Below are 20,274 nucleotides of genomic sequence, written 5' to 3'. Positions count from 1 at the left end.
GGAACACGCTGACTTAATAGAAGGACTGAGAACAGCTTAGATAGTAGGAGGAAAGACTGTGCTCAGAAGCCATTTGCCTGTGATTTTCTGTCATCTTCCTCTGTGTAACTTCAAATCTTGCACAAAGGAAGTGTTCATATGCTTCTTCCACAGTTGGATTCTAATTAGTATTGGCTGCTTCAGGATGTCCATTAATTGATAAAGGAAACAAAAAAAAATTGACTCTTAATGTTCTTCAATTAAATTAGTTCTATTTTTAACTCATTCCTCTAGGCTCAGCACTATAAACGTAAGGAGTAAGTCTTAATTTGTTTCAGTGCATCTTTCAGTGTAGATGCTTCATCTGATATGATAGGCCACTGATTCTAAAGGCTTTTCTTTCCTTGTTACAGTATTTTTTTCATTTTGTTATACTTGACTATCAAATATTCCAGCTTTTCTAAATGCTGTCATCAGCTTTTCAATCCTAATATACTTATGCTATATGCTAAGCTTTTTTGGCTCTGTTTCCTGTCCAGACTCCATGGAAATAGACAACTTGACTATTTATCTTTTTTAAGATGGTCCATTCATCAGTCACCTATTTTGCATTTTCTCATGGGTGGTTTTTTTTTTTTTCAGTTTCTTTTTTGTTCTTGTTGTTGACATTAATTTGGCTAGAGATCTCTTAAAAGAACCACAATTAAATGACATTAAGCAGTTCACCCCTGAAATTGTTTTAATTTTGTGAAAATAAAATCTGTACTGAATTTATTTTCTTCAATTATCAAAGGACTGGTATATGTCACTAGTGAGGTCTCAGTGTTGCATCAAGTCTGACTCAGCACTACTAGAAGGTGCAGAACTGTTAAACAGAATTCCTCAGCCTGACCTGAACTCCTTCATGAACAGCAAGGTAACTTTTTTGTCTGATGGAACAGTATCAGCTGAAGATGTTGTATTAAATTATTTCTGATGTTCTAGTTGATAGTATTAATAGATAAGATTCTTAAATACAAACATTTCAGATTTATGTAATGCTAGCCCTTCCCTTATTGGATTTCATTAAATTTGGGCATGCTGAAATAATAGTGGGAAACTATTTAAAAATATTTCATACTTTCTCATTTTGAGGAGAAATGAGTAGTATTCAAATATAGATCCTGTGGAGTCATAATGCTGAGTTACACCTTTCAGACTTTTAGAATTTAAGATTCAATTTACTGGAGATAATTTTGGCGCATGCAAAATATAAATTTAGGCTAAGTTGAGCTTAAAGTTTTATTTTCAAGCTTATTTATTTTTACTAATTTTTCTTTAAAGAGAATAAAAATTCCTGTGATGTTTGTGAAATGGGTCATGATGGTGGTGGTAGTGTTTTTTGTTTTTTTTTTTTGGAGAGTGACTTGTCTGGATATGCGTACCAAATAACTGATAGAGCTTGCACTTTTCAACTCTGTGTTAACTAATATTTCTAAAATTTTAATATTTTGGGATGATTTGCTGTTTGTTTTCCTTGATACGTTTTTGGAAAGTTTCAGCAAAAGTGTTTTTAAGTAACTTCTGAGTATAATGTTAGGGAAAAAGGAAAAAGGAAAATGCATTCTGTTTTCAGGCAGAATACACGAGCTTTGTTATGCTTTGCATAACAGGAATATAACTTATCTGGGAAGTACAGCAGAAGTTTCCTTGTTTTCTCCACTGAGAAATTTGCACTTAGTTAAACTGATTCTTAAAAAGATTTCATCATATCAGCAAATAAATCTTTCTTGTTGAAGATTATTGTATACAGTTCAGCAGCTTTATTCATATGCTATTCTGGAATCTTGTACTGGGCATATTGATCTTTTCCTTCCAGACCAGGATATTGATGTTTAGAATTTAAACTGAAGACAAATATGATCTCAGTTATGGTGTTGTTACACCATAGAAGAATGGAGGTCTTGTAAAGTAATAAACTGTTAATTTACTATTATAATAATTGGGGAGAGCAGTTCTGTCAAATGCTTGCTTTTCTTTAAAAGCAGCTTATTTACTTTGTATTTACTGTTTAATTTCAGGAATTCAACCTGAGCTTGTTAGCACCTTGTTTAAGCCTTGGCATGAATGAAATCTCACGAGACCAGAAGAGTAGCCTTTTTGAAGCAGCTCGGAGGGTAACACTGGATCATGTGTCTGCCACTGTACTAAACCTTCCTGCCAGCCACCAGGTTTTCCAACCACTTTTGCCAACTGAGCCATCGGCCTACTGGAAAAAACTAAACGATATCTTTGGTAATAGAAATAATGGTCTTTTTAAGTTTATTCTCTCCTCTACAAAGGTAGTTGGCAGATGGCTTGTCAATACATGAACTTACTATTTAAAATAAAAAAAAAGTCAAGATACTTGGTATAGAAGTGCCTATGAAATAATTCTAAAAAACATTTATTGACAGAAAAGACTCAACCTTGTAGATTACATCCTGTCTTGTCTTGTAGGCGATGAGGTGATGTATCAGTCTGTGATGACGCTTTGTCGTGCGCTCGCTCAGTATTTGTTGTTACTCTCAAAACTACCATCCAGTCTCCGTGTTCCTCCTGACAAAGAGGATGACATCCTGAAATTTGTAGTGATGTCAATAGAGGTAAGAAACTAAAGCATAAATAAAGATGTGATGAGATATTGGGAGGGAACCAACTTTGATTTTAATTGATCACCCTGGAGTGAATTTTGATCTGGACAACTTGTCTTACTGCAGAAGTTTATTCAGTGGTTCTTCTACTTGATCTGTGCCAGAAAATCAGATGGGCTTATTGGGCAAGGGTAGCTTTTTACAAGTAGAGATTGGCTGAATGATACAATGATCTTGACATTTTGGAAAAATGCCCTGCACTGTTTCTGGGACACTGGATAAATGAGGGTTTGTTTTTTAAAAAAAATTTTTGTTTTGCTTTCTTTTTTTCCCTCTGTACAATGCTCTTAATTTTCTTGTACTTTTCTGTTTTCTCAAGAAACAAAATGATTTTTTCTGTACAACTTACTTATTAAAAATATATATATTATGTATTGCTGTAAACAAACAAAAACACCAAAAGCCAACAAAAACCTTCAACTATAAATTCATATGTTTTGAGAATTTTGTTCTAATGGCAATTGTTTGTTTTTTCATAGGCATTATCATGGCATTTAATACATGACCGACTTCCAATAAGTATAGATCTGCAAGCTGCTCTGGATTGCTGCTGTCTGACTTTACAGCAGCCTAGCCTCTGGAATTTGCTGGCTTCTGCAGTTAATGTGACCTATGCTTGCTCCTTAATTAATTGCATTAAGTTTATCATAGAAGCAGGTGAGTCCCATTTAAACAGCTATGAAAAAAAAAATTCTTAATAGTTCCAGTGATTCAATGCTACGGGTTTGCAGTATATCCTGTGAGTCCTTTTGAGTCGTTTCTGTGACACTTTAAAAAAAAGGAATGTGTGATATTTAAAAGATATTACTGTTATATATTTTTGTCTAAATTCAGTTGCAGTTGAACCTGGGAATCAACTTCTTAGTCCAGAAAGAAAGAAGAATGCTTCAAAAGGCTTATGTGAGAATGAAGTTGATTCAAACATGCACAGTAAGTAAACATTTAATTCCACATTTGTTTTAGATTTTCACAAAAGAAAAATTTCAATTACTGATTTTTTTTTTAACAAGAGTTCATTTGAAAGCTTAGTTCTATTTGATAAGTGCTTATCAGGTATAGATTGACAGTTTTCATACGTGTATTTTTTACTTGAAAGCTTGAAACATTAATGGAGTTTTTTTCTTTGGGCAGTTTTGTCAGCTGTGCAGCATGCTGCAGACTGAGCTTTTTAAAATGCTGTAGGATTTTAAAATTTCACATGAGAGTAGAATCTAAAAATTAATATTTCTTTAAAAACAAATGACAGATTCATTTTCTGCCTTTCTACTCTAATGGGAGTACGGTACTGGGTGAAAGTCAAGTCCTCTAGAATGGTCTGCATTGTCTTTTATATCCAGCTGTGCTTGTTCAGTGTAAGATTTCATTTCCATGTAGGGAATTGACCTGTTTATCAGATTTAGCTCAGAGCCAGCTATGAAAGTGCTTTCCTATGAGATAAGTGAGTTTCATCACTTTAAATTGTAAGAAAAGCTCTGTTCAATGTGGCTTGCTCTTGCTGGCTTTAGGAAACTTGCCTGTTTTCTTGCTTTTCTTGCATGTTTTTCTGGCAGATCTCAGCTATTGATATTCTCTAGTACTGAGATTGGCAAGCAATACAAACAATTGCAGGGAAGGTGGTGATGGTATTTTTTTAACTAGCTAACTGCTGTAGAACATTTTTTTTGTCTATGTCCTTGGTGTGGTTTTGTACTTAGCATATATTTTAATTAAGCTTTTACACTTCTTTTTATATGATTTTAACTGGTGTGTTTTGAACAGATTCATAAAAATAAATTTCTTTTTCTCCCCCTGAAGAAGTGAAACACGTTACTGCAGCTTGTGAAATGATAGCTGAGTTGGTGGAATGTTTGCAGACTGTCCTGGCTTTGGGTCATCATAGAAACAGCAGTATCCCAGCGTTTCTTACTCCGGTCCTCAAGAATATCATCATCAGTTTAGCAAGGCTGCCTCTAGTGAATAGTTACACAAGAGTGCCTCCCTTGGTACGTTCATTATGTTTAATTTTCAGGCTGTAAAAGCTTCTAGAGAACTTTTTGCATAAACAAACTAGACCGCATATTATATATTATTAGGACTCAATCAGTATCTACTTAGATCACCCAGTTTAGGTTTTGAAACTCTAAATAGTAAAACATTGTAAAGGTATGAAATAAAGTTATGAAGTAAGAATTCTAACTGGAATGGAGTGTAATTTGCTCCTTACATTCTTGGATGAATGTCCAGGCAGTAATTGAATGAAAATGAGGCAAGGATTTGGGATTTTTCATAGCATTTAATATTTCCTTCTGTTCTGCAAAATTGTTTAACCCTGGAAAGAGTGCAAAATATACATGGATGTCTTTGACACTGAGTCACAAGTTCATCTGATGCCGTGCTATAGTAAGTACCACAATGATGCAATGATGCTGAGGTAGTCCCAGTGTCTAAACTAACTCAGATGTTTAGTAGTGGTACCATGGCATACCATGCAGGTACTTTTAGATTGTGCACTTTTCCTAAGTCACCGTAGATCCTTTGGACAAAGTATTTCAGTCTCTCCTTTTTGGCAGACATAATGTGGATTTAATAATACTTCATGATTACCTCCAATGTATTACTAATGTTGTGAAATGATTTCAAGTTGATATATTAAAAAACAATCATCTGAAATGTGTCTAAGTTCATATGACATAAAGCAGAAGTGGATTTCCTGATCCCTAGGTAGAGTTTCTCAGCACTGTGTTTGAGGTGATGGCAAAAGATACTAATTTCATAAATCAAGACTTCTTTGACCACTCTCAGATGCATCTTTATGCTTCTTTAGCCATCTGTTATTTGTTTTCCCTGTATTACTGTACTCAATCCAGGTGTTATCTAGTACTTAGCATAACTTAAGTTTTAAACTGAAATATGTGACAGCAGCATTTTCTTTAATGCTTTACCTTGGAAAGTAGGACTAAATAATTAATTCATAGTGAGAAATATACGAAGAACAAGTGTAAAATGTGCACTAGCTATGTAATCTTTCTGTATGGTTTTCTTATTTGGAGAATTATCTTACCAGTTTGTGTCTCATTGCATTTGAATGGTGCTATATACAAGTATTATTGTCATATTAGTGCTATTACTGTTTTGGAACAGTAATAATCTTTCTTTCTTCGTATTTCACCAGGTCTGGAAATTAGGCTGGTCGCCAAAGCCTGCAGGTGACTTTGGCACAGTTTTTCCTGAAATCCCAGTAGAATTTCTTCAAGAAAAAGAAATCTTTAAAGAGTTCATCTATCGCATTAACACACTTGGTATGTACAAAATTAAGATTGAATTCAGTTGGCTCTTATTGAGCATTTTGCCTGTGCTGTGAAGTTAGCAGATAACTGAATTTGGTGCTACATCAGCCCTCTAAGAAAGTCCAGCTTTTGGATGCTTCTCTGTTTTGAAAACCTGATAGATGTCATACTTTTTAACATTGGACAGTCAAAATATCTATATGTATGGTAAAAACAGAAAAGAAGAAAAAAAAGAACCTGAAGATGATACTGCTAGAGCCCTTCCAATTTTTTATTTTCTAAAATAGAACAGATTATAATTAAGTTGTAATGATTACAAAAATCCTTAATTGAAGAGAAAGCAGTATGAAATAGCACATTGTTCCTACACGTTTAATGTTTCATGTTTAGTTTTGTTTTAAGACACAAATGGCTATTGCTGTGTGTTTTCTTAGGATGGATCAGCCGTACCCAGTTTGAAGAGACTTGGGCTACTTTACTTGGTGTACTTGTAACTCAGCCTATTGTAATGGACCAAGAAGAGAACCAACAAGAGGTAATGTTGCTCACTGAATGTTTTTTTAAATTAAATTTTAATTGGAACTAAGGAAAGCTGTTTCTGTTAATAAGTCTGTCAAACAGAAAAGTAGTGACCAAAATGGAGAGACTATTTCTGGTTTTAGTTCTTTATCTGCATGTCCATGTGAGTTAAGACCTATCTGTCAGTGGTGCTAAATACTGAATCTGTAGCACCGTGGTTTGAAAGCAGTGTTAGAGTAATGACTGTGTCTAGTTAAAGATACCCAGAAAAACACTGCTGAAAAATCAGTGATGAGTTTGAGTTCTTTTCCTAAAAGCGTGTGAATAAAATTAGATAACATGGAAACTTCAGAAGTGATCCAACTCAGATTTGGTCTCATTTGATGCTTTGTTTCAACAGGAAACTAATGGATTGGTTCAAACAAGAAAAATACACACTTTGAACGCTCTGAAATAGACACCTTGAGGTTTTAATGCTGTTAGGATAAGAGCGTGCATGTAGAATTTCAGTGATGGAAGGATGCCTTTCTGCTAGTTGCAGTGCTTTGTGTGCATTGCATCTGTCAGTGTCAGCTAGATATCTGGCTAGGAAGAAGTCTAGTTGCCAGGCTTGTTAATGGTAATTTAGTGGAAGGTAACAAAGCAATATTCAGGGTTTTCAGGATTCTTTTTTTTTTTTCCAATTCAAATTACAGTAAGTTCATTTTACAGGAAGATACAGAGAGGACCCAAATTAATGTTCTTGCAGTACAAGCCATAACTTCCTTGGTGCTGAGTGCAATGACAATACCTGTTGCAGGCAATCCAGCAGTCAGTTGTTTGGAACAGCAGCCTCGCAACAAAGCTTTAAAAGCTCTGGACACAAGGTATTTTTTTTCCACTTCGAAATGTGTAAATTTATATTTATGATTAATATGTAATTACATGTAGCTTAATATAGCAATAGCAAAAATGCACAGACTATTTTTTTTAATGAGTGTATAAAGGTGGGTCTGTTTACATAGAAGTCGCATAAACTTGCTGAGTAAAAAGACAGTATCTGGAAGAAGACAATGAATGTAAAATCTAGTCAACAGTGTGCATCTCTAAACATTTCTCAGTTTTAGCATCCCTCAGAATGCAAGTAAGTGTAGACACGCAACACTGTAGAGTAAGCTAGTCAGACTTGCACAAAATTGTTAAGGGGAAAATCTACTTTAATCAATTTCTATTGGGTTTTCAGGTTTGGGAGGAAGCTAAGTGTTATCAGGGGAATTGTTGAACAAGAAATCCAAGCAATGGTATCTAAGAGAGATAATATTGCTACTCATCACTTATATCAAGCTTGGGACCCTGTTCCATCACTTTCTCCTATTAGCACAGGTAGGTGCCTTTGTTGGAGTGAGGGAGTGACTGAATTGCTCTTAGATTTAAAAAGTAGAAATGATACTGTTAGGAATTTGAAAACTAGTTTGCAAGAAAATAAGCCATTTTAAGATATACATATTTTTTAAAATTGCCTTCTGTTTTGCTATAGGTGCTCTTATCAGCCATGAAAAACTCTTATTGCAAATCAATACTGAACGAGAAATAGGAGATATGGATTATAAACTGGGACAGGTTTGTTAAAACTTAACTTTGAACTTGACTTTTATTACATTTTCTTCTAATTCTTGAAAATCCAGTTGAGAAATGTTGCTTAACATCAAATTTAAATGGTGGCTTCTGACATTAAGAGTAGATCATAATTGCATGATTCCTCTCAGCCAGTTAATCCACCTCTCAGAAGTTTTGCTTTTGTGTGTGTGCTCGGCCTTTGAGCCAGCTATGGAATTATTCTACTCTTCAGCTCTATGTGTTAAAAAGCCCATGTGGTTTTAGGCTTAACTTCAGCTATTGGATTTTAATTTGCTATTGCAAGCATACAGCTGTTCTTAGGAAAAGAAAAATTACTGGACAACTATGCAATATTATTTTAACTTTAAATACATAGGGATTTTCTTAAATTTTGTAAAGAAAACCTCAAGAACATAGAGGCTTTCTTTATAAATAGCCTGAGTGAAAGTAATTAACATTGCGTTCTGTTCTGATTTCAGAAGAAAGGTTAAATTGCAATTAATTTGAATTGCAGTCATTACTGTTCTTAATTATTTTCTTGCTCAGTATGAATTGTGAATACATTCACTTTGCTTTAGATTTAGGATCCAGTATGTTAACTTTGAATCATGTATGCACATTGTACCAAGTTCAACTAAAACATTGAAAAAGGTTTAAAAAAAAAAAAAGTGATGTGCAATTCATGTAGATGATGTTCACGTCCTGTAATTTAAATGAAAAATACGCTGGACTTATGGAATTCTACTAATCTGACTGAGGACGTTGAATGATGAATTCACTTTTTTTTTCTTGCTGTTAGGTCTCTATACATTCAATATGGTTAGGAAATAATATCACTCCATTGAGAGAAGAAGAGTGGGGTGAGGATGAGGAAGATGAGAATGACATACCTGTTCCTTCCTCACCACCAACCTCTCCTATTAACACCAGGTATGTTGTTTTTCCTTTAACTTATCAAATAACCTTTTGTATAATCAAAATTCAGAGTTGAGTAAAACACCTTTTTTAACTGGACACTGGATGCAAATAAGATAAAAATCTAAGTACTAAAACCTGTTTCAAACTGAGCATTTTGACAGAGCTTAAGAATAGCCATTTTAACCCTTGCTTATCGTGCTTTGCAGGAAGCATCGGGCTGGTGTAGATATACATTCTTGTTCTCAGTTCTTACTTGAACTATATAGTCAGTGGATATTGCCATCAAGCCCTAACAAGAGAACGCCAGTCATATTGATTAGTGAAGTCGTGCGATCAGTAAGTCTAAAATATTGTTCTGAGTTGTTGAGTGTATGTTAACAAGTCTTTGGAGTTAAACATCATTTGTAAAGGATCTTTTAATATGTAAGAAATGCTGACTTTAAAAAAAAAAAAAGTTTTTTTTCTTGGCAATGATATTATATGGTTAGTGTGGAAATATAACTCGCACAATTATAACATTGCAACATTTGAAACAATGTAAGCACCTGAATTTGAGTATTTTGCTACTGCATTACAGGCATCTTAATGCCACGTGGCAGTCCTTTTAAAATTGATTGTTTACAAAAAACAGATAAGGGTTTTGCTTACTCTTTCTTCCTAAAAAAAAAAAGTCAAAAAACAATGTATTAAAGGACTAATACAAGCATGACTAAAGAATGTGTCTTGATAGGAATTATGTGCTAATAAAGAAGCCTAGATTAAACTGTCTTTGCAGATTATATATTGTGGTGTTTTGGGAGTTCTAACACGTTGTAAATGGCAGCATTCATTCATTTCACAGAATTACTTATGTAGTGGATTTGATTTTGTGAACTTTGTGGGGAAAAAAAGGACCATTTTGAGGTAATTTTTTACTGGGATGGATGGTAGAATTCTGCACAAGTTAGCAATTGTTTTCCCAAACATCTTGGTCAATTAAAGGATATTTGCTAACAATTAAAGGAGATGCCTATTCTGAGGGACTACTAATGGGCTTTTTGTGTGTTCAATCTTAATTTGTGCATAGCTCCTGGCAGTATCAGACTTATTTACAGAAAGAAATCAGTTTGAGATGATGTATACAACGTTGACAGAATTGCGAAAGGTGCATCCATCAGAAGATGAGATTCTTATACAGTATTTGATACCAGCCACTTGTAAGGCTGCAGCTGTTCTTGGGATGGTAAGAAATTCTCATGGAAACGTATTTCAAGTTGATGAGTGAAGATGTGTCATTCCATATTTAGGGAATGGACATTGAGTAATGCAAATTAATGTTATTCTCCTTAACTATGTATGCCAGACAAGAATAGTATCTTTCAATGGACATTTCAGAGAGTACCACTTATGGAAACATAAAACTGTATTGATAATAGTGATAAGAAATGTTTTGAAACATTTTGGGACAGTTGTTTGAGTAGCTACTGCAGCAGCACCTGTACAGGGGAATGCTGTGAAAGTGATGCCAGACATACTAAAGGAGTTGTCAAGATCATCTTGTCCTGACTGCACTGCAATTACCCACTCAGTGAGTTAATAACACTTTCTCACAAGTGAACATCTGCATATCTCTGTAAATGAGAGAAAATAAAAGGTTAATTCCAGTCAAGAGCTGCATGTTGTCCCATGCTCTGTCGTGTTCGAAACTTGCTTAAAAAGAGCAACTAAGATCACATGTTTTAAAACTGGCCTGTATCTTAGATGCTTCACAAATACCAAAATAAAGTAAAATAAATAATTTCTACTAAATACTAAATACATTGCAAGAAAAATAAGACTTCACTGTTCAAATCTAGCAGTACAGGATACTTTTTAGGTATACTAGTAGGTTGTTGTATTTTGGTAAAGTATACGAGTATAGCTAAATGTAGGAGTGATGGATAGAAAGATGTGCAGAACTAGGTGCCATTGGTTTTGGAAAAAAAATAAGTGGAGCACCCTACTATTAGTTGAGTATTCGTTTGTACATAGGCTGTTAGCACTTACCAGCTTTTGAAACAGTTTAGGAACTTGATGATTCTTGAAGTCCCTTCCAACACAAGCTATTCTATGATTCTGACAGCTTCCAGTCCAAGATCTATAAGTAGTGAATCCCTAATAGCATGTGTAACTATGCACACTTTGTTGGTTATAAATTATGGGATAGCGTGTATTATTTGTAACAAATTATTTTGATAGCATTAGTTCAATCAGTTAATCTGCAAGTTCTCTTATCTGATGTATTATCCTGTCCACAATTGATTTGAAGTACTATTTTAAGCCAGTCTCTGTTTTGCTGATCTTTAATTTTTCCAGGTATTTCCAAATGGCAAGATTTACTAGTGTTTATTTGTAATTAGTGCTTTTTGAATGTTTTAGGATAAAGCTGTGGCTGAACCAGTAAGTCGACTGCTGGAATCTACCTTAAGAAGCACTCATATGCCGAGTCGAATCGGGGCTCTGCATGGAATTCTTTATATCCTTGAGTGTGACTTGCTTGATGAAACAGCAAAGCAACTCATTCCAATCATCTGCGAGTATTTACTCTCCAATTTGAGAGCAGTAGCACAGTAAGACTTTTCTCTCCTCCTACCATCTCCTTAACATAAGTGAGAGGTTTTGTTTAAGTGAAATAATACACGTCTAAGTAAACTAGCTTACTTTAGTCTGACTTTTAAAAACTAACAACAACAACAAAAAGTTTATTAAGATTTCTAGGCTTGCTTTATTGGAACTAGGAAAAGCTAGGAATTTTCTTGCAGTGCCACTCTTTCTGTGTCTGACTGGGTCTCTTGCATGCTCACGTGCTGCATGCTCCTTTATGGTTTGCCATTTTCAGTCCTTTTTAGAGCAGGTAAGTGTATCAGACAGCTCAAGTTCTTGTCATTTTTTTTTTTTTTTTGAAACCTTACAAATGAAGCTTAGCGAGCTTAAGATTTTATTTACAGAACTAAAAAGTTACTTGAGGGTGAGAAAACTATTTTCTCAGACTCTTGTCTCTTTGGTAAATTGTGCTCCCTAAACCTTTTGTTACTTTTCTGTCATAAGGCATACTTCTTGACTGACCTTTGCAGGATCAGTAATGGAAAAAATTTCATCTAAACAAGTGAAGCACTGATAGTTTGAAATTATATTGCTGAAAAAATATTTGGGAATGTTGCACTGACTTTCCATGAAAACTAGTGCTCTCTTATAGCATGTGACAAGTTTGTGCAAATCACTTGGAGATACATTGTGCAGTTTACAGTTTAAAAACTGCATAAATTTGATGTGGAAAAAATACCTGCTATTTCTAGGACTGTTTGTATTGTCTCAATTCCTGACCTAGATAACTTATGTAAGTAACTACTAGTGTTTTTTCTTACTTACAGTTGTGTGACTGTCCATAACCAACAGCATATCTTAGTAATGTGTGCAGCTGCGTTTTATTTGATAGAGAACTATCCACTTGATGTAGGACCTGAATTCTCTGCAGGAATTATACAGGTATGTTGTAATTCCCACAATCACAGGTAATTATGTAACTTGAGATCACCACGTGATATCTTTAACTCTTGACTTAATTTTTGTGATGTAGATTTTTTTTTCATCAGGCTTCCTTTAAACAGCAGTCCTACATGCAATTCTTCAGAGAGTTGTAATAGCATGGTGCTAGAAGGTGACCTAAACATGCCTCAAAAAACAAGTAGATGGCTCTTCTCTTTATTTCAGATGTGTGGAGTCATGGTGTCTGGAAGTGATGAATCAACACCATCCATTATTTACCATTGTGTCCTGAGGGGATTAGAACGACTTCTCCTTTCAGAGCAGCTTTCCAGGCTGGATAGTGAATCTCTGGTTAAACTGAGTGTTGACAGAGTGAATGTGCAGAGTCCCCACAGAGCAATGGCAGCTCTTGGGCTAATGCTGACTTGCATGTACACAGGTATTTTATGTTTTTTAAATACCTTTTCATGTTCTGAAAGACTAGCTTACTAACAGTGCTAATTTTTTTTTTTTCCAATTGTTCTTGCTAGCAAGGATAAAAAAGGTCTTATTCTGGCATTTGCAGTAAATTTGTAACAAATTATTTTGGTTTAGGAAAGGAAAAAGTCAGCCCCAGTCGTTCCACAGATGCAAATCCTGCAGCCCCCGACAGTGAATCTGTGATCGTGGCTATGGAACGAGTATCTGTTCTTTTTGATAGGTGAGAGGATAAAATGTGATAAAATGTGTCGTGGGGCACCGATGGGGAAATGATTCTTTGGCACTGTCTCCTCACTTCTCTGACAGTTCTAATATTTAATTAATGTTATTTCTCTGCTTACTATTGTTAAAATTGATAGCTGTAGTATACACAGTAACACTGATGGAATTGCTGAACACAGCTCAAATGTACAGGAATGTAAATGGAAAACAGACATGTCCTAACTGATACTCAGTGTTGCACAAACTGTAATACTTTATAAATGTATTTCCAGCTCCGTTCAGGTCAAACTCTTAAGTGCTTTTCAGGATGTCTTCTGTGTAATCAAGGATATAAATCCTAGTTTACGGGAAATAATCTTTGAAACCATCCTTAAGAGTTTAAACCTCTTTTCCCCTTCCCCCACCCACGTGTTGCTCTTTCCAAGGCTGTTAAGTAACTGCAGTGGAAGGGTACAGAAAAATTTCTGTATTCACATGGAACTCATTTAATGGAAGTATTTCATAACCCCTGTTCTGATCTGACAATCTCAAGCTGCGTTAAGTGAGCATAGCATGTTAGATTTTGCATAGTAGCTTGTGGCATAATGGCTGGCTTTTTTTGTGCGGGTTCAGTGGTTTTCCATAAAACAGGATGAGGGTTTCAGTTCTGTACTCAGTGAGAACCGAGCTGGAGCAGTGCTTGAAATAATCACTCCTAAGAGTTAGTAAAACAAACAAGAATACTAGAAGCAGAAAATTTCTTATGACTATTCCCTACAACAGTTACTGACTTCATCTTAGCACATTGACAGATGCAGCATTTATTAGGAAGATTTTCCAATCAGTGTTCATTAAATAAGATAGTCTTTAAATTGATGATTTCTCCCTCTTTACAGTACTTTTCTCTGTTATATATTAGTCATTCTGGTGTTGATTGAAAAATATGCAAAGATATTATGAATGAAAATCAAGGTTCTGCTTATCATGGAATCACAGAATAGCTTGGGTTGGACCTTAAAGCCCATCCCCAACTAGTTCCAACTCCCTACTGTGGGCAGGGTTGCCAGCCACTAGAAGAGTGTCTAGGGCCCCATCCAACCTGGCCCCAAACACCTCCAGGGATGGGGCATCCACAGCTTCTCTGGAGAGCCTGTTCCAGTGCCTCACCATCCTCTGAGTATAGAATTTCTTCTTATTATCTAAATCTCCCATCTTTTAATTTAAAACCATTCCCCCTTGTCCTGTTATTATCAGTAAAAAGTAAGTCTCTCTCCTGTTCATAAACACCCTTTAAGTACTGGAAAGCCGCAGTGGGGTCTCCCCAGAGCCTCCTCTTTCTCCAAACTGAACAAGACCAGCTCCCTCAACCTTTCTCCATAGGAGAGGTGCTCCACCTTTGTAGCCTCCTTTGAGCCTGCTCCAGCCATGTTCTTTTTGTGCTTTTGGCCCCAGGCCTGGATGCAGTACTGCAGATGGGGCCTTACAAGAGCAGAGAGGCACAATCACGTCCCTCACCTTGCACACTTTTGATGCAGCCCAGGATACAATTGACCTTCCTGGCTGCAAGCACACACATCTATCTGTTCATCACAACCCCGAGGTCCTTTGCAGTGCTGGTCTCAATTTGTTCTTCTCTTGGTCTACACAGACCTTGTGCTGGATGCTGGTGAACCTCATTAGGTTCTTGTGGGTCCCCTTTGCAAGCTTGTCTCTGGAAGGCAGCTCTTCCTTCTGTTATATCAGCTTCACTCAGCTTAGTGTCATCTGCAAACTTGCTGAGGTTATGCTCAGTCCCACTTTACATTGATAAAGAAGTTGAAGAGAATAGTCTTTTTCCTGATAATTACTAGAGTAATCTCCCTATCTTTTTTTTATTATTATTCTCATTTAACTTCTTCAGCATTTGTATTGTGAAATCTTGTTTCTAAACCAGTAGTTTAAAAAATGTTGGCTACTTGAGAAAGGAAGTGGAAAAAAGTTGGGGAGGGGCAGGTGAGGAAGTAACTTCTATTGAATTTATAATAGCTTTGTTAGATTTCTTAGGCTAGACTGTTAGGGTAAGATGAGGTGAAGTCTTGATTCTTGTTTAAGGCTTGCCTGTCTAAAGATGAAAATAGAATATTCTTCCTATTGCAATTAATTTGAAAAATAACAAGATGTTCACTGGAATTAAATAATAAAATGTTATTTTTCTATTATTTTTAGGATCAGGAAGGGATTTCCTTTTGAAGCTAGAGTAGTGGCCCGAATCCTTCCCCAATTCCTTGATGACTTTTTTCCTCCACAAGATGTAATGAATAAAGTTATTGGAGAATTTCTATCCAATCAGCAGCCTTATCCACAATTTATGGCAACAGTAGTTTATAAGGTAATGTATATCTATATTTTTCCTTATGTATTTCAGAGAACTGTTAAGTAAGTGACAGCTCTTCAGTCTTCAGTACTTGAATACAAGGGGCAAGTATAATTTTCATTAGATCTAATAAACTATTTAGCAGTTTTTGAGGTGTACTGCTGTGAACTTTGTGTTCTGGGGGAAAATTAATAGCAGGGATTCTGCTGCTCAGATTCCTCTGGTTTTGAGGAGGCACTCCAGGTCATATGGTTCTGTGAAACCAGCCAAGCTTCTAGCAGACATAGTTGGGCTTCTTGGTATCCTGTGTTTCATCATTTACGTACTGGACTCATGCATCACTTAAGAGTGCATGTATGCACCACCCTTTATGTATTAAAAACAGAGACACAATGCAGGTCTTGCTTTTCGTGTGCACACTTCAATTTGCCACAGGTGTGATGAGACCACTCTGCAGAATCACTTTGGCAGAGTTCTCTCCAACGAATCTGTGAATCTCAGAGCTTTGTAGATGAGGTAAACCTTTAAAAGGGAAACTAAACTCCTTTCCATGTCTGTATGTCTTGTCTTTATTCCTACGTAAAATATTTTTGCAGGTATTCCAGACACTACATACCACTGGACAGTCCTCAATGGTCCGTGACTGGGTGATGCTGTCTCTCTCTAATTTCACACAAAGAACACCTGTGGCAATGGCAGTGTGGAGTCTTTCCTGTTTTTTTGTCAGTGCTTCCACCAGTCAATGGATTTCGGCAGTGTATCCTAAACAGACTGAATGTGTGTCACTTCTGGGTAAATGTGATTCTGTAAAGGACGTTGATAGCTTAGGAGAGCAGAAGTATTAAACTTAATACACAATTTAGTGCACACACAAAAGAAACCTTAACAAACTTTTACTCTATCTATACTGTGCTTGATATTGTCCTTTTGGTACCTGAGGTTTCAGGAAGAAAGAACTTCTAAACAGATTTTGAGAATACAGTTACCTAAAACTATTTTTTAAATTTCTGTTCCATGTGACTGTTCAGGTTGATTTGGAAATTCATTACGTTAAGAGGCTTTAAAAAAGCTTCACTGGATATCTTTGCAGTCACCTCTAAATTCTTTGTCTTGTATTCCTCCTACAAAATAAAATATTAAATACAGAAAAAAAAAAAAAAGTTGGGTTTCATGACTGGGCAAAAAAATAAACATGTCATCATGTCTGAAATCTAATGGTTCCTCATGACAGCACTGCTCCTTGGATGTAGGCAGTTCAGACTAATTGCACCATTTCCTCCATTGGATAAAGACTGCTGCTAGGTTAAAGTAAGTTCCTGGAAATAAAAAAAAAAATTGTGTTAAGCTACTGAATAAATAGGATTCCTGGAGTAGCAGTTCAGTGAACACATGAAAGTGTTTTTCACATTGTTAGTGAACTCAAATATACACCACTTCATTGGAGAGCAGTGTTTAAAGTAGTAAACCAAATATGATCAAATTCTGTCATTTATGACCTTAACTTATATCTCAGTCTTCCACATATTATCAGCAGAATGGGAAAACTGGAGCAAGTGGATGTTAACATCTTCTGTTTGGTGGCCATGGACTTTTACCGACATCAGATTGATGAAGAATTAGATCGGAGGGCTTTTCAGTCAGTGTTTGAGGTGGTAGCATCTCCAGGAACTCCATATCATCGCCTCCTAACTTGTTTGCAAAATGTCCACAAGGTCACAGCATGTTGAATGTCCTGATGCATAATGAAATTGCATGACTAGTGTTGGAATCTGATACAAATTATAGGAAATGCGAGATCGAGGAAGTTTCTGTGGTTGCATTTGTGATAAACATGGACCTGCCACTTATTTTCTTCCAGAATGCATGGAGAAGTGTTCTGCAGCACTGGAAATCACCTGAAAAATCTAGTGTAGTTTTTTTTGTTCTTGACACGAAACACCTGTGGGTGGAATTGTCCATGTTCTACAAGTGATGTTTGGGACTAACCTGAGACAGATTTACTAACTGTAAATTATGAGCAAGTGTTACATGCAAGGTAACTGGTATTGCTCTTCTTCCTAACGTTCAGCTGAAGCCACTGTGTTTGCAGCTGGTAAGAAACCGACAGAAACACTTTGTTATTGGAAGCTGCATTCATTAGAAAACTTCATAGTTTTATGTACATGTATATACTGTTGTGTAGTACGAAATAGAGATTGTTGAATTGAATTGTCTCTCCCAAACGAGGACAAGAGAAGATGGCTTTCATGAGTTACACTTCCAGCATGTAATTCCTCTCCAGACTTTCTTATATCCTGTGGTGCACGTGTTGGTGGTATCGGAGATGTGGTGCACATACGTAACCACACTTTTTTTTCTTTTTTTTTCCTCTCAGGATTTAAAATTTGAGTACGGTATATCAGTAAAAGAAATTTTAACTTAAATATTTCTATTTCTATATCATGTACAGTATGTAAAATTGTAAGATGTGTGATGCATGAGCTGTGCTGTAATTCGAGGTGAACAGAAGCCACGCTACTGAATGTCTTGACATCTGTATTGTCCTCATTTTTCCTTGTGCTCAAATTTATGTTCTTTTTGAAACTCCATCTTAATGTACAGATTACATTTTGTTTTGCATCTCACTTTTTCTTAAAGCGCTTTAAAACTGGAATATGTTGATTTAATGTGTCTTGAGTGACTGTATTAAGGAGGCGTTCTTGTGGTCCACTTGTAGCTTTTGAATTTCTTTATTTTGAGATGTTATGGTAAAAGAGAGGACTAGTTATTTTGGATCAGCCTTTTGTATACTTAAGAAATGGCTCTTATCTGTTGCATAGCATTTAAGAGACAATAGTGCAAGCTCCCCAGTAGTCAATAACCGTTTGACCTTTCCTAACTGAGACCATGGAGTCAACTGGATTCAAACCACTCTCACTTTGAACAAATTTATACTGGCAGTTGAGAATCAGAAGGCTGCTGTGGTCTACTTTGGGACTGGCTAAGGTGTTAGATTACACAACTGCTTTTATTACCTGTCGTACACATAAAGCTTTAGACACGCAGTACAAATATCAACAATTTTATAGCACTACACAAGGCCAGATTTAGCTTTTACTTACCACCCAGGAAACCCCACTGATTTGTGAATTGCATGGGGAAAGCATAGCATTCATCTTTAGTTTATTTGTTATAATTTTTTAATTGTAGAGAAATGATAGCTGGGTTTTCAGTCATGTCCTATATTTAACCTCTCTTCAATTCCTTATCACACCTTTTGGTGACACTTGGAAAAATGAGATAGTGTTGTCAGGAGGAGCATGTACTTGTATGTATTTCTGTATATAATGTATATGTGGAAATTATACACGTGACAACATTTAATGTATACAGATATGTATATTTGTATTTATTAAACCCATGTATTTAAACTAATTCCAATCTAGACCAAAAATTGTTACTCCTGCCCATAAATTGATTTAAAAGGAATTGTCCACTGCTGTCACTTCCTCTTGAAAAGGCAAAACTGATAATATGGGCAGTAGAAACAACTGTAGACATTGCTGTATTTAGCTCTCTACAGATCTTACTATCTAGAGCAATTGTTTCTGCCCTTAGTTGGGTTATTCTTATTTCTCGGGCCACAGCACTGTGGTGATTTTTAAAAGAAGCTGAATAGGAGTTCAGAAAAAGATTTAATAGATACTGTTTGAAAGTTTTGAGTTGCATTGGAAATTATCCTAATTCTGACAAGAGACTAATCCAAGGCAGTGAGATATAATGCCCTGTGCATTCGTTAAGGGTAGTATAGATCACTCTTCCCTTTTGTAACCACCAATAATCGTTTTGTACTGTAAACCCACACACCAGTCAGTTTTTGTATGATATATAGTTTAAGTGAAGATATTTTTGTAAGCTATTTTCCAAATTTTAAAATAGATTTTAATATATTTTTTAAGCATCAGGTTAGTCATATTCTCACCAACAGTATATGTTGTGTTACAAACTGTTAAATTCTTCGTAATTTTAAGCTCCTCATGATTAACAGACTAGATGGTTACGTTACCTTGGGAAAATGGGAGCTAGTCCCTTTATGAAACTTTCCTAACCAACTGATTTGGGACTTGATGTAGAACCTTTCCAACTACTGAAAGGAGTGTATTGAACCAAGCAGTCAGCATGGCTGGATGAGAAGCATCTGATGTGACAAAGCCCCTTTTCCTCAAATGACCTTTAAGCAAATACTTGCATTACCCAGTTCTAGGCAAGCTTTAGAGCTGATGCAGTCAGTTTTATACTCATGAATTCACTGCTAGTGATTACTCCATCTGCTTGGACTTCTCTTGGAGATTTGTCATAGTATATGTATACCTCCTGAAACATGTTTCTGGAACTTCTAAAGAACAGCAGCTCCTTTTAGAAGTTCTCAGTGACCTGTAGGGAATAAACAGGCACACGAGTAGTGCTTCAAATCTACCATGTCACCTGCAGCACCTTTGCTGTCCTCTTCCTGTACTTGCTTTCCCCACTCTCCCTTCTTTCGGAGTGCAATTGTACTTGAAATCACTCCTTCCTGCTTGTAATGACAAGAATCAAATGTCTGTGATGGGGACTGCAACAACAGAACAAAACAGCAGAACAGTGGTCACCAAGAAATCCTGATATTGGATTTAAAGAAAAAAAATGCAAATCATTTAAAATTTATTATTGAAGGCATTCAGAGTATTTTGTATTCAGAGTATTTTCTTTTTTACTTATGCATTTTGCCAGTTGAAATTGAATGTGAGAGTATTTAAATCTTCTCTTG

General features: G+C 35.8%; 1 protein-coding gene across 2 annotated transcripts in view; it reads left to right on the top strand.

The window, feature by feature from the left end:
- The window catches only part of HTT (huntingtin), a 74,600-nt gene extending 56,459 nt beyond the window's left edge, over positions 1-18,141 (top strand). For both annotated transcript variants that reach the window (XM_031588320.2, XM_031588319.2), the window contains 21 exons: positions 773-895; positions 2,040-2,253; positions 2,458-2,603; positions 3,131-3,308; positions 3,486-3,581; positions 4,446-4,633; positions 5,803-5,929; positions 6,352-6,452; positions 7,148-7,302; positions 7,659-7,798; positions 7,953-8,035; positions 8,832-8,962; positions 9,157-9,286; positions 10,017-10,172; positions 11,348-11,538; positions 12,340-12,454; positions 12,680-12,893; positions 13,049-13,154; positions 15,341-15,503; positions 16,085-16,245; positions 17,002-18,141. In XM_031588320.2, coding sequence (XP_031444180.2) covers positions 773-895; positions 2,040-2,253; positions 2,458-2,603; positions 3,131-3,308; positions 3,486-3,581; positions 4,446-4,633; positions 5,803-5,929; positions 6,352-6,452; positions 7,148-7,302; positions 7,659-7,798; positions 7,953-8,035; positions 8,832-8,962; positions 9,157-9,286; positions 10,017-10,172; positions 11,348-11,538; positions 12,340-12,454; positions 12,680-12,893; positions 13,049-13,154; positions 15,341-15,503; positions 16,085-16,245; positions 17,002-17,215 — 3,132 coding nt within the window. In that variant the 3' untranslated portion in view covers positions 17,216-18,141. The remainder of the gene's footprint in view (positions 1-772; positions 896-2,039; positions 2,254-2,457; positions 2,604-3,130; positions 3,309-3,485; positions 3,582-4,445; positions 4,634-5,802; positions 5,930-6,351; positions 6,453-7,147; positions 7,303-7,658; positions 7,799-7,952; positions 8,036-8,831; positions 8,963-9,156; positions 9,287-10,016; positions 10,173-11,347; positions 11,539-12,339; positions 12,455-12,679; positions 12,894-13,048; positions 13,155-15,340; positions 15,504-16,084; positions 16,246-17,001) is intronic.
- The last annotated feature ends 2,133 nt before the right edge of the window (positions 18,142-20,274 follow it).

Source organism: Phasianus colchicus, chromosome 4 (assembly GCF_987193195.1).
Source record: "Phasianus colchicus chromosome 4, bPhaCol1.hap1.1, whole genome shotgun sequence".
Classification (NCBI taxonomy): Eukaryota; Metazoa; Chordata; class Aves; order Galliformes; family Phasianidae; genus Phasianus; species Phasianus colchicus.
The sequence above is the reverse complement of the archived record's forward strand: the minus strand, read 5'-3'. Positions and strand labels throughout refer to the sequence as shown.